We start from the raw sequence: 14,489 nt of genomic DNA on the forward strand, positions 1-14,489 counted from the left end.
TGATGGAAACTAAAGAGGGATTAACTAATCTGGAGTCGATGTCCCCAAAAACTGGGTTTATTTTTGATATTATTACGAAATATTTCATTTCAAGCACATATTTTCTCTTTACACGTTGGGTATTCATTTGGCATCTTTTCTTGTCCAACAATATTAACAATGTTAGATTCAATCTGAAACAGCAATTTAAAAACCAACAAAGTAGTGGCCTGTTCAAATGCGTTGATCTCTAGGAATTCTAAAGAAATAAAATCTATAACCGCCTATCGCATTTACATGACTACTGCGTGAGATCTGAGGCTTCTGTGAATTAATAGGCTACTTAAAGATGTCTATTCATAAACCATATCAATCAGTCTGGTCAAGATCTGAAGCAAGCACGGTACGGATCTTCTTTTTAAAAAGTGCACACATTTTCGTATTTCAGCCGTTGTTTAATCCTTTACCATTAGAAGGTTAAAAAAAAAACGTTCCTAAACTGAAATAAATCATATCACAAAAATTAAAAAAAAAAAAAAAAAAAAGCTCTGTGAAAGAATGAGGAATAATGTGTTTTCAATCAGAATACCAATTCCCTGGTTTGTTTTTTCCATTTTTCATCATTTATAACAAATAAATACCCCTAAGTGCCAATATTTTAAAAATCTTATATTTAGTCTGACTCTGGACTATTAATGTGTGTTTATTAAACTGGCTCACCTGAAGTCAATCTGAGACACTTATAGAAATTTAATATAGCATTTAGTATATTAAGCTAGCTCTGATTGTAAACACACTTGACCCAGTGTTCCATATACTTAATTAAATTATTCCAGAAATTCAGCTCTACTCAATAGTATAACACTTTCATTAAATGTTTAGGCTGTCCAAATCATTTGGTTACGCCTGGCCTCTCATGGAACCTTTTTTTTTTCACTAAGTGGTCATAAAAGTTATATACCTTCTAATCATACAATTAATTTCAAAGTGGATAATTGCATTATTTTTCACCTGATAGGTTAATGCAAGAGATAATACAGAATGATTTAAAGTGCATGGTGCTTCTGTTTGAATTTAATAATCACAGTTAACACCACAAAGACAGGTCATCCAGAATACAACACGCTGAGGTACAGATGGACAGATTTAAACTGACAGCCAGTGAATAGAACAGTGTGTGAGTGAGCACAAGGGATGAGAGCAAAAAGGGTGGCAATTAATTACACCTCTGTACTGCCTGCATAAATGGTAACGAGCCATACTGCTAACAGTCATTTTGCTTAGCTGCTTCCGCCTGGGCTGACATCACAATGTATCTCATCAATAATGCAACGGCACTGAGATCCATTTCACTGTGTACCACCACGCGTACCGTGCACACGGCGTTCTGTGAGCATGATACCCGCGTGCATGCTGCAGCGGTGAAACCACGGACAGAGCATCATACTGGGATGCCTGCCTGCCTGCCTCCTAGGGCATGCAGGGTAGATTACCACACATCCCGGGTTCATCTGGAGTTATCATTTCTGGGTCACCTCAAGTGACACTCAGGAAGCTCTCAGTCATTCCCACAGCAAGGCCAGAAAAGAAGCAGAGGAGGAGAGGCAGAGGAAGGAGGAGGAGGAAGAAGATCCACTGTGGTACAGGGAACCACAGGCTAAACACTGACAGAATGAAGGAGAGGAGTGGGAAGGGAAGGGAGAAGGGGGAAAGAGGGTGTGAGGAGGGGGAGGAGGAACAGAGGGAGGAGTGAAGCACTGTAAAAGCTGAATCTTAGTCACATGAGCCAGGCAGGGGTGGGTGGGTGCGAGAGGATGATGAGACATCCTGGAAATATTTACAAACACACCGAGGACATGGCTTCAGAAATATTGGTGGAAAGGAATTATCAAAAACGCCCATGCAGGGGTGAAATATGGCACCTACAATTAAAACGTCTGAAAATGATTTAGAAAAATCACAATCGACAAGAATGAGCTTGTAAATAGATTTCTTTCATGGTGTCTCAATCTTCCATGTATCCTGTTTTTGGTTTCCATCCTCACTTTTTCCCCTCTCCCCCTCTTCCTCCTCCACTTTCCCTTTCTCTAGCTCTACCAACCAACACTCCCCCTCCTCCACTTCACTCCCCCCCATCCTTTACCTCCCTCCCTCCTCCTTCGTTCTCCTCCCTGCTCTGCTCTGCTGGAGCTCAAATCACAGCCCCGGTCCCTGGCAGATGGAGGATAGGAGAGAGAAGCTCTTAACTAGCCAGCCTGAGCCTCTGCTCCCTGCACACCAACTGCTGCCTGCCTCCCCTCCCTGCCTCCAGAGCAGCTCCGACAGCATACTGCTACCTCCACACACCCTCCCCTCCACCCTTCCATCTCCTCTGGGGACAGCATATCCTCCTGGGGAATGGTGTTCGTATTAGTCCATATCTGGCCACACTAGAAAGGACATGGAAACATAATAGATGGATGTTCTTAAACGCTACATAACCTTAAGGGGGCAGATCAGCTTTTTGTGAGGAAACACGCTGGTTTAGGTGATGTTTGTGTTATGTTTCAAACAACCATTCATTGAAGACAGCAGGGGAGAAATTCAAGAAAAGTTGGAGGTGAGAGTGCATAAAAACAAAAGGAAACATTTTCATCACTTGTCTTGCAAATGTAGAGGAGAAACGACAGATATGACTGTTTTGATATAAACCAGGAGGTAAATAAAGAGGTCAGAGTACTTCTTAGGTGTTGGTTTGTGTCCCTGACTCTTCTTTATCTGGGCTCATCTGGCGACCTCAGCTTGGCCTGGCATGAGCCTGACCACCAGTTGCGGTCTGAAGGAGAAAGTGCTCCTCTGTGCTATTTGCAGCCCTGTCTGTCCAAAGGAATCTGCCGCCCTGACTGTCACTCAGCGGCCGGGTGTGTTTTTTATCACTAATTCTACCACAGGGATCTGGTTGTCCATATGACCACTATGGAGGCTGCTGCCCTGAGGCGAGCTGACACTGTCTGTGTACAAAGACCAGACGTTGATGTAGAGGCTGCTCAAATGCTGCTTGAATATCAAGACACACACGCAAGTTTCCGCCTGTGCACATACGCACACATGCTCCAGAGCTGTGCCCGGCCAATTGCTGAGACTGATGTTCCTTTCAGCCATCATACGGCTGACACTCAAGTTGTTTTTTTTCCCCGCCAACTCTCTTCTGTCAGCTCCTGGCTGGTCTGGCCAGCAGTGATGGAGACACTGTAACTGACTGTGGTTGGGGCCATTGGCCGCAGGGCTGCTGCGCCTGTATGAGACAGAGGGGAAGGGAGGGGAGGGAGGAGGGGAGAGAAGCGGGCTGCTTGGCCTGTCAACTGGTCGTGGCTCGAGCCTGTCTGGTCACAGATCCAAACTGGACAGCTCTCTCTTTCTCTGCGGCTAGTGGCATCGTCCTGCAGAAAGGCACACAGTGTATAGCTGCCACTCTGCTCCAGCTCAGCATACGTTACAGCTGAAGGTCAGAGATGTTCAGTCCAAAATGCCTGAAATAAACACCTCACATGTCTGATGTGCTGTAGAGGCTTGGGGCACATCTAATCCACAGAGGGAATACAAGTGTCTGTGTGTGTGTACCATCTTTACTGATAGAGGAAACTCTAAAAAATTTAAGTCATTTATCTGTTTTCCCCAACAAGGCAAAATGCAACATAATTTTTTTTTACATTTTTATAAAGTAAGGGGATTAACTAAAAGTCAGCATTCATGTTAGAAAACTTGTGAAATACAGTAAAAGAAGCTAAAGCTTACAGAAGACTGAGTAGAGCAAACAGCTGTGTGCCTGATTAAAGATCAGAGAAATGTAGATGATGACACTTTTTTCTCTAATGGTGCCTTATTGTGAAAGTGCACGACATACTTGAGGGTACTATTTTTGAAATGTGCTTATGGGGCTCACTGTCCCTAAACATACTTCTAAATGATGATTGACCTGTCTGCTGGTGGAAGGCAGGGTCTATTTTTAAGTAAATTTCTCCATAAATCTGCCAAAGGCATCGCTGCGCTGTTTGTGTCTCCGTCACCAACTGCTCGGCAAGAACATGCTTAAGAAAAAAAAATAAAAAAAATCATTTCAAACTGTGCCATCACTAGATTGGGAAGACATGGAGGGATGAGGCAGACATGAAAGTTGGCCTATTTCATGGTCAGGCTGCGGGACCGCCAAGGCCCTGAATGGCAATGCATCTACTTTAATGTGACAGACAAGTCCCTAGGCAAAATCCCGCAGAGCTGCGGCAGGCGAGCGGGCCCAGGTACTTGATGAGTGTGACACCTTCTCTGTCCCGCTGCAGAAATGTTGCTGCCGCACGCTCCGCTGCCTCGGTTTAGAATACCACCAAATAAATTCGCCTCTCATCCCACCTGACGATGCGTCCCCAAGAACCTGTCCTCCCCAGCACTGTTGAGATCATGAATCTCCTTGTAGCCGCTCACAGGGCTTTGCTCCGATCACTAAGCACTTGCCTTTGGGACCCACCTGCCGAGGAAAATTGTGGCCGCGCCGGTAGGCGGCTGCAACAGAATTCAACGGCAGACACATCCTCTCATCCCGACGCTGTTTGCCCAATCAGGCAGAGATGGGCTAGTGTGTGTGGCAGGTTCAGAGCCAGAGCCTGAAGGCATTGCGCTGCCTACCCACATACACTCACAAATCACAAATCAAGTGGTGCATCTTTCCTGAACAGCTCTTGCACGCACAGGTAGAGCTGCATGAGCGCTTGACCTTAACTTGTGCTATTACTGTGGGCTCCAAAGTGCAGCGTTTAGCACAACCTTTATTCTATATTGGCCCATTAGGAGCCACAGGGTGTTGTGATGGAGTAAGACTGCCTGTATGCATGTGTGTGTCTAAGAATGCTGAAGAACATGAGCTGATGTATTGCAGGGCTGGGAGAAGAGGGCCCAGGAGTTCATTAGGCTGCAGCTCGGGAGAGCAGCCGCAGGGAGAGCTTGCTGTAGCCAAGTGTTGCCAGGAGGCTGAGCTGCGGGTCCAGTGGGGAGGGCTGCTGTTGATGTCCACGGCATGTTTGTTAACAGCCTGATTCCATCAAGTGGTGTAAAGCAGCGCAGCCAAGTGTAAGGGCTGACCCCTGGCCCCCGCCTATTTTTAACAACACAGCTTTTCAGTCAAAGGTAGACAGTTTAGTCAAGAACTTGTGGAGTGTAAATGATGCTAATATGCATGCAGTTGTACATTTGGGAGAAGAAAATAACAAGAGATGCAAAGCAAAAAAGCACAAGACTCAATCTGACTATTTGCTGCTACTTTCCCTCATATGCCCTCTATCTGGAGGGCGCAGATCTAAAATGCTCCTTCAGTTTTCATCTCCATACTCTCACCACCCTTATAAATGCATCAGAGGAGCAGAATACCACCAAATATTAAACAGTCGTAAAGAGAAATGAGAAAAAGAGCTCAAGGCATTTCATTGGACATTTGAAAAATATATTAGAAAAAAAATAGCAAAATCACAATTTGATAAAAGATTAGAGTTGTAGTGAAAAGATCCTCCCACCTCCCCGTCTTAGAATGAAAACAATCCGAGGAACAGTGATTCATATGAGGTAGGTATTGCACAGATGCTACCCATATTTCATCATTTAGTACACTGCTAAAAATGACTCTCAAGCAGTCCAAATGAGGATAGGCTGAAGACACTCTAAACTAGGATTTACCTTAGTCATGTTTGGCCTATACATAAAACAGAGAGTTAAAGCGTTTCTTCATCAAAGGGTCCTTCACGTTGACTTGGCCATATGGACACTAGAGGGGGAAATGAAATAATTAAATGGTGCTAAACGGCTGCATGTGGAGCTGAACATCAGTCACACAGAGAACAAGACGCGGACATGTGTAGGGAGCACAGCAGACCAGAGGAGCTGAAGAGGACTGAGAGAGACACAACAGATAGGATGGACAACATGGCAAGGCTAGACAGGACGGGGAAGAATATGTGTAGGAAGCAAGTGAGCAGAGAAGGCCTCTGTTTCTCAAAGTTTCTTCAGAATAAGCTGATAATAATCAATGATCTGACCAAGTAACACATGTAGGATTAAGTGTGTTCTATTTTTACCCCTGTCGATACTCAAGTCAGTATCGTAAAGTGTAAAACAAACCATAAACCAGGTCTTCTGTCTGGTCATAAACTTGGTTCAGAAAGAAATTGAGTGTTCACATGCAGCACGTAGGCCTGCAGACCTGGTTTAGATCACAGTGAGAAAAATATCCCTGTGGTTAATAAATTTGTAAAGCACTGGTGTTACTGAGAACATCATTAGCATCAGTCTGTGCAGCACATATTACTGCATTCACATGGGTTTCATATGGCAGAGGGCAAGCCAGATGTTGTTCTAGGGTAAAAAAGCAAGGCACTAAAAGCTACTATTATATCACTTTTAATTATTCATCCTCTGGTTAAAATACAATAATCATAAGTTATCAATCAAATTCTTGTTGTGGTTCTTTGTTGCTTATGGTGCTTTAAGAATGCATTTAAACAAATTGACTTTTTGTCAACACATTTCTTAACACAAGGGTAAATGCAACAACAGAATGACAACACCTACAGAAATATGTGATATTGCTCACCAAAGTGAAGCTGAGAAAATCATTTGTTTTGAGATTTGGGAATATTACCCGTCCTTTTTTCACTTTCAAGGAACATCTGCCAACAAGCAGCAGTACAAATCTAATCAAAATATAATAACTTAAACCATTTCAGAAATAATTCTGCAGTCTAATGTTTATCATATCAAGGGGTTGAGTGGAAGCGAAGTGTTGATGTGACATTGAGGTTTATTAGCATACGATTAAAAAACAGTTTAAAGACATTTGCGTTATTTGTAAGGGGAGAGGGGGGTATAAAACCAGTGCTTAATTTATCACCCCTCACAGTTTTGACATGGGACACCGTATGTTAAAGCATGTGCCAAAGGACAAAAAGCTGAAGTACTTAAGTTGCAGTGACTCGTGGCACTGTGCAATAAATGGACGTGGTCTCCATGACATCCGGTTGGGTAAACTTGTCATCTTTATATTTCCTAAACTGCTGTGCTAGAAAAAACATTTACCACCATACAGTACGTGCTGTTAGAGATATTGGCTACTCAGACGGGAGACATTTTTTGTAGCAGGCTGTAAACATGTTTATTTCTGCTGTGAAAATGGCTTTTTTTGGCTTGGTGTGTACGTGGTTTCTGGTACTTCTGAGGCCAGCCCCAAGTGGACACTAGCGAACTGCAGACTTAAATATTTCTGCATTACCTCAAATTTTAAGATGCTTGTTCTGACTTCAGTTTATAGTCTTTTGCTGCATGTAATCATCTCCTTATTGTCTCTCTTTATTTTTCTTATCAGTAGGCCAAATTGCCTAAAAAACAATCAATCATCATCCTTTTCAGCTCCTCTGACAGTGTAAGTTAAGCCACACCGTTAAGATGGACATAAACTTGTTTCTAAGTGATGTTTATGGTGTTAGAAAAAAACACTTTTAAAACTTTTGGTAGACAGAATAAGAACACAAAGGAGGAATGGACAAGACAGTAAACTAAATAAAACAGAACCAAATGGAAAAACACACAATATGGTAGAAGAAAAAGACAAACAAAGCCCTCACATGTCTGCATGCGCTGCCACAGCACTTCCCTCTCTGAAGGTGGGCATACTCTGTGAACACCTTGTACCCACTGGAAGGGTCGACATACATCTGCTTCTTTGCCTGAACATAATGAAGGCATTATTATTTAATTAGCATGACATACAAACTCATATGCCGGTGTGTGACCCCCGCATACATAACCATATACAGCAGATTTACACACTGGAACACAAAGCACAATGACTGAATATGAACATATACATGAAAACAGATTGCTTTAGGTCGTGGAAAGAGGGAATGCATGACCTGTATGCATAGAAACAGATGTAAGACAGTCTCACTCTGATAATGTTTCTTATTAATTAGTGTGCTTTTGTGTATCATTCTGTGGGTGAGGATCTGCAGTGATTAATCAACTGGCATTGTTTAATATATTTCATGCTGAAAAACTATATTTAAGGCACAATACTTCTTTCATTTTGACTAATTACACATTTTGTAGATATAAAACCACCTTCTCAATGTAAAAAACACTGAACTCCTGTGCCATCCCTCAGGAAGTTAGAAAATGTCACCTCTCAGTCTGTTTCAAACTGAGAGCCCACTAGTTGGTGAGCTCTGACAGGCCACAAAGGGGAAAAAGGCCCCAGGCTCTTTGGTGACACCGCCTGTCATTTCGCATGGCATTCCAGGGCCACATAGTGAAGCTGGCATAGCCGGGCCCCCTCTCTGTATTGTGCTTTTCCCACCCAGGCCCTGCCGCTCTCCTCAAGTCGTGGCCAACTTGCCTCAGTTTCACCCACACTCTGAAGCACAATATTTACAACAGATACGCCCAAAGGCATGCAGATGACACCTACGTACTCCTGTCATCAGAACAGAGCTCTCTCTCTCTGCTTGATGGAGGAGCAAGGAAAGATTCGGTGAATGTGATGGATCTAAAATAAACCTATTTGACATGGATTGTCTAAAAAAAAAAACACCAGGTGGGTATGCTTCTCACCAAAATTGTTACCACTATTTATTCTGTGTTTTCAGTTTACTTGTGCCTAAATGGCTTCAAGATAAAGTTTGACAGCTCTGTTAGCAACTGATATCCATGGTCTGTTTTTATTCTCTATGTTAGTGATTTAGAGAAGAATCATTTTAATGTGTCACGATGTAAGGATCAAAGAGTAAAAGCATGTCTTCAATAATAATCCTCCCTCCTGTAATTAAACCCAAAGTAAAATATCACTCTGACAAGGACCCATGGGGAACCTTGCCCTGGAGACACGCTGGCTCTGGAGATGTACAACAGCTGGTATATTATCATACTGCCACTGATATCAGCTGAAGTAAACAAGGGTTGTGCTGGTGTGAAGTTGCTTGTACTGATGAAATTTGGCTTACATAGAATTAGTTTTGGAAGGGAGTTGGTTGTTTCCAGGAACAGGACACTACTGAATATTGGCTCAAGTCAGAAAACTCCTCATGGTGAGCAATGTATATTTAATTTGTTTGGTAAAACGGGTTAAGCTTGTTTAGCTGAACTCAGGTGTACCTCAGATTGACTGTTTGACTTTATACTGCTATGTCCAGTTTTGAGATAGCACTGAGTTTAGTCCTAATCAGGGGCGTACTTTGTCATTTGGGGGCCCAAGGCAAACCCAGTCAATGGGGCCCTCCATGTCCTTATAATTAATCTTCCTCAGAGCTAGACTGGCCTTCCCTGGGTCCACTGTCTCTTTCCAAAAATCAAGGCATGAGACAGTGCTAATCTTGTACATGGTAACTTAACGCAACTAAATGCATTTCCACAAAATCTGTATTTTAGTTTGATTTTGAAAAAAGTGAATACATAATTTAGTCCACTTTGTCCTGGATTTGAAATCTTTTATGGTCAATTGAGAGCTTATTTGTCCCACAGTGGGGAATTTATAGAGTAACGGTATGTAGTGAAAAACATTACAATAGGTAAATATTGAATAAAATAATTTAGCAAAGAAAAAATATGTAAATATCAAGCACAACATAAAACTGGATAAAAAATTACTGAAAGAGGTGATATTTACAGTTACCATACATTTTGGTACTATTATTTTAAAGTTAATGTATTTTTATTTGACCCCCTGTCCAGCGAGTTATGTATCCAAGAAAGAGATTTTGTACAATAATGTTTATCACCAACTCAAAAAGTTTGATTTTGAGAAAATTATCCTATTTCCTGGGCTAGATAAAGTCCTTAAAATCCTAAAAGTCTTATATGTTTATCCCGGATCTCAGCGCAACATTGTTTGTATTTCCGACTTGGTTGAAAATAAGAAAAAAATGTGAAAAAAAATGTGTTTTTTACCACTTTTTTCCTGAATCAAATTTTCAGATGTGTTGTAACATGGAATAGCCCATTGAATAAGAAGGGAGGGGGAGTACCCAAAACAATAATTAAAGATTAAGCCGTTTGATGTAATTTGAAGCATGTGAAGTAAGATTTAGAAAAAAGAAATGCTTTCAATTGAGGAGAACTTCATAAATCAGTTTTTAAGAGATGCTTTGGGAGCCCCTGGAAATCTTGGGGCCCCAGGCAACTGCCTGTGTTTGCCTAATTGTAGCTACGCCCCTGGTCTTAATACAAAGATGTAGTTGCTTTGTGGACTTAGATCTTAAACACAATGATATGATCATGAAATGAAGATGTTCTCTATGACATCAAACAGTAAGTAATTTGGGGTGGAATAACACACTAAATATGCTATGTAAAAAGAGTAAAAATACAGCCATATGTATTTGTGTTCGGGGTTATGGACTTCTACATGATGTAGTTTGATATTTGTATGGAAATCATACCATGCTTCAGGAAAAGACAACAATCCAAACATCCATTCAGAGACACGTAGCTCTAAATAATCGTCACATTGAGCAACTTGCAGTGATTTAATTCCACGTCTTCACAGTGATTCCTGTTACCTCACAAGCTTCTCTGTGGACCCTGTGAATGGTCATCTCCTCCTCCGTGAACTCTCTTGCAGCCTGTTCGGTGTTGCCCCCCGAGCTGCAGAGGTCTTCTCTCCTGTCTGACTCTGCACTGGTCTGCAGACTGCTCCTGTTTCCTTCCTCCGACAGACTCGGGACTGACATTGCAACAAGTCGCGCATTAAACTTGATCTGAAGGAGAAACAACCGGCTGACAAACGCTTTACCCGGGTACTTCTGGGGAAACATGCTCCTGTTAAAATCACGCTTCTGGTCTAAAAACAGAGCTATAACTTTAAATATTTTGTCTAACTTTGCAATTTCGGACAAAGACACTGTGACACACAACTACACCAGCCATCTCCTTATTAAACACGATGGCTTGGGATTACTTCACGAATGTCCCATGAAAAACTGTTGTGTGTTAACTTCTCCCTCTTCATCATGTCCTGCTCAGAACAAAGTTATACTTCCTGCTTTGCGTCGTCACACCGGTGACGGCATGTGACCTATGTCGTAACATTGGTCTGCTGGCGCACACAGCGCCCCTGCTGTCTCACATACCAGCTACACTGATGGGCACTTCATGAAAGGCTATATAAGCGTGCTACATGCATCACTACATACATCCCGCTACATAAATATGTATATAAAAAAATGTATGAATTTTAATAGAAGATTTTTACAAATAAATTATTACATTATTGGAAATGATTGAAACATTTTATCTATATAGTTACAATCTAATCTAACAAAAATTCTTCCTTTAACTGCAATACATTGTATTTTTTAAGTCATATGATTTTAGAATCATTTAGTTATACCCACAAAACCCTGTTCCTCTTTGCCGCAATCCTACTGCAGTGCCAACAATGACACCTTCCAACAGTATTTAAGTGCATACATTATATTACAGTCAAATAGTGTCTTGGACAAAGCTCTGCAAGGTTGATGAGTGGACATTAATGAGTCCTTTCAAGGTTATCCACTGCTGTAAGCCACCTCTGATGATGTGTCTGCTAAGAATTCTGGGTAATGAGACCTGACAAGTGTCTTTTGACTGACATTGTGAGGTCAATTTACCCAAAGACAAATTACACATCACTGGAGAAAATATATGCCACTATAGAAGAACCTCTACAGCTATACCAAAATGATTAAAATGCTGCAAAGTCCTGTTCTCATGGTGGATTGAGATAAGATAAGACTCCTTATCTTGTCTTGAAGTTGGGTTTCTGCAAATAAAAATTTATTAACATTTACGGGTCTAGACCTGTAAATGATTTTTTTTTTAAGTGTCTTGAGATAACGTTTGTTATTTGGCAGTATACAAGTAAATATTGATTGATTTATTGATTGACTGATTGATTGATTGATTGATTGATTGGAGAAATGCAGGTATGCAGAAGATTTACAATTCAGTAGACAAGTGGAAGAGTGGTGCTTCATACTATGAGGCAAGGTTACGTGATTTTTGTTGTTGTTGTTGTTGTTGTTGTTGTGGGATTCATTTTGGACAGCTCAATGATGTGGAACTAATCTGACTGGGACAAGCTTTACAAACCAGTCTGATATAGTTTCAAGGCCTCAGGCGGACAGTGAGACATTGGTTTCTTTAAACAAAGGTAATCAGTGAAAACTCCTGTTTACAGATCTATGTAGGACTCTTACTGGCTCCTACAGCCTGACACTCGTAGGAGCCTCATTCATGTTTTTTGTGTGTGTGTGTGTGTGTGTGTGTGTGTGTGTGTGTGTGTGTGTGTGTGTGTGTGTGTGTGTGTGTGTGTGTGTGTGTGCGCGCGCGTGTGTGTGTGTGTGTGTGTGTGTGTGTGTGTGTTTGTGTGTGTGTGTGTGTCACTTGCACGTTTTCTCTTTTACGTTCAGGCAGCAACCCTGCCATTATCATTTCATACGGATGCCTGAAACAGCATGCCCCACTCTGCTGGCACTTTATTATCTTGCAGTCAGCCCGAAGAAATCTGGCTGTGATCCAATCAGACTCTCTGGAGAGGAGTGAGAAGTACATCTGAGCCAGTGGTTTCAATTTACCATGGGACAAACATTGGTTAAACATGCAAACAATACGAGGATATTCCACCTTAAACAGAATTTAAAATACCCGAAATATTAGTGATTTTATTAATAGATTAAACTTGTATCATGTTGTTATATTAACTCTAAATATGTAATATTCATTCTATTTCTAGGGTGGATATCCCCCTTGAGAAGACAGTGACTCAGCTGTTTTTTCAGCATCATCTTTGACCTAGAGTCCTGCAGCTGATTCTAAGTCATACTGTAAGCTCACATGGTTTCTGACTGTTTTTCATCCTCTAAACGTTTATGTAATCAAATAATATGTGTTGCAATTTCAGTGTTTATCACATGCATGGGCTGCTGTTATTAACTGTGATTACCGTAAGTAGCGTTAACACATGACAGACTATAATTATGGAGGCTTAAGTCAAGATTATACCAGTCTTCATCATTTTTCTACTGTACACTTCAGTTTAATGTTATTAATCATCCTTATGCTGCTAATTATGTTGAAGACTGCTCCCACAAACTCTAACTTTGTTTTCTTTTTCAATGTGTTTTCAATGTGTATTTTATGTATGTTCAGTATTTGATAAGGGACCATGAATAGATTTGCCAGTAAGGACAAGTGACAGAAGTTGCTGTTTGACTCCTGTTGACCTCCAAAGGCAAACACTTCCCTCTGGGTGCTGTGTATTTACCCCGTCACCTCCATGTGCACACAACAGGCAACACGTGGCAGCTAGTATGGGCAGAGAGGCCACTGGAATAATGCTATCAACATGTCAGGGTGTAATCTGTATTGGAACTTTACAAGGGCATTTAACAACAGTATCTTCATTTGATCAAGACTACTACTATTATTATCAAAACATTTATTTGATTTTATCTACTTGTTCTTACATTTGGTCTTCCTTGTTTTAGTCTATGTTGTTGGGTTCTTTAGCTACCTGGGTTCTCCCACCGTTGGGTTTTCATGTATTTGCTTTACATTTTGGGGTTTTTAATAAGATTTCACCATTGCAGTATTAAATTGCTGACTTTTTATTTTATTTTATTTATTTTGTTCTTGGACTTCTGTTGTTAAGCACATTCTGAACTGATGATTTTAAAGGTGGTGCATGAACAAAGTTGGAGTTGAGCGGCATATATTCAAATAACTGAAAAACAGTTACCTCATAGTTCAAGGCCCAGGATTTTAAGGCCCTTGATGGTCTCTGGCTCTGAAGGACATCGCTCAGCTGTTAAACTCCTCTCTGTACATCATGCAGCTCTACAGTCCTAGTTCCATGGCTCACCTATTTTTTTTCTCTATGCTGGAGCCTGGGGATTTGGTTTTCAAGAGAGGGACCACTTGGATGTAACATTGTGGAGTGTTGCACAGTTATCTTAGTTTTTTGTTTTCTTTAGTCCCAAAACAGTGTTAAAATTAAATTTAAATTTCCAAACATGCAGGAAAAGTAAAAACAAACAATCAAAAATTATAAATAAAAAAATATATAGATTGTTAAAGTTCCTTCCTCCGGTGCCTATATAAATATGCTACAGTTGGTGATCATATTCAGTTTAAACGTCATAGGTCATAAAATTATGTTATGACGTGTTTGAAGGTTGTTCTGAAGTTCCCAAGAGGCAAAAATAATAAATTAACTCTGGTTAAACCTACTATTCCATTTGGCAGCCCTCACATAGACCCCTAATAGTGGCAGCATCCCTCTTGGGGAGTCAAGGCTAACGGCTAACGCTGCCATAATTGCTGATCTACCATTACAGTCTCGTTGGGAAACACGCATTTTATATGATGAGCATGAATCATGCGGTTCACGTCTTCTGTGAGCATCATGTTTGTGTTACTCAGGAAAGATGCTCGCAGGCAGCAGCAGCAGCAGCAACAAGGTG

General features: G+C 41.2%; 1 protein-coding gene across 3 annotated transcripts; it reads right to left on the reverse strand.

The window, feature by feature from the left end:
- Positions 1-584: 584 nt before the first annotated feature.
- On the reverse strand, positions 585-11,033 carry cunh1orf53 (chromosome unknown C1orf53 homolog). 3 transcript variants are annotated; one of them, XM_074669223.1, is made up of 4 exons: positions 10,548-11,033; positions 7,620-7,721; positions 5,680-5,767; positions 585-5,104 (listed from the first exon to the last, which is right to left on the reverse strand). In XM_074669223.1, the coding sequence occupies exons 1-3, from the start codon at positions 10,800-10,802 to the stop codon at positions 5,696-5,698; spliced, it is 429 nt and encodes a 142-aa protein (XP_074525324.1). In that variant the 5' UTR covers positions 10,803-11,033; the 3' UTR covers positions 585-5,104; positions 5,680-5,695. The 3 variants fall into 3 exon arrangements, with proteins under 3 accessions (XP_074525324.1, XP_074525323.1, XP_074525325.1); XM_074669222.1 differs by having other exon boundaries at positions 592-3,398; XM_074669224.1 differs by having other exon boundaries at positions 595-2,408.
- Between the last annotated feature and the right edge of the window lie 3,456 nt (positions 11,034-14,489).

This window comes from Halichoeres trimaculatus, unplaced genomic scaffold (genome assembly GCF_033239565.1).
Source record: "Halichoeres trimaculatus isolate MK-OKI-2021-1 unplaced genomic scaffold, fHalTri1.1 fHalTri1_scaffold_4, whole genome shotgun sequence".
NCBI classification, from domain to species: Eukaryota; Metazoa; Chordata; class Actinopteri; order Labriformes; family Labridae; genus Halichoeres; species Halichoeres trimaculatus.

Bases quoted from the DNA above. Each gene is read 5' to 3' on its own strand.
- cunh1orf53 (XM_074669223.1), bottom strand. From the start codon at position 10,802: ATGTTTCCCCAGAAGTACCCGGGTAAAGCGTTTGTCAGCCGGTTGTTT. The intron at 7,722-10,547 runs GTAACAGGAATC...CATTATGTTCAG, and splicing joins TCCACAGAGAAGCTTGTGAG to GCAAAGAAGCAGATGTATGT. The intron at 5,768-7,619 runs GTGAGGGCTTTG...TTCCCCCTCTAG, and splicing joins GTGGCAGCGCATGCAGACAT to TGTCCATATGGCCAAGTCAA.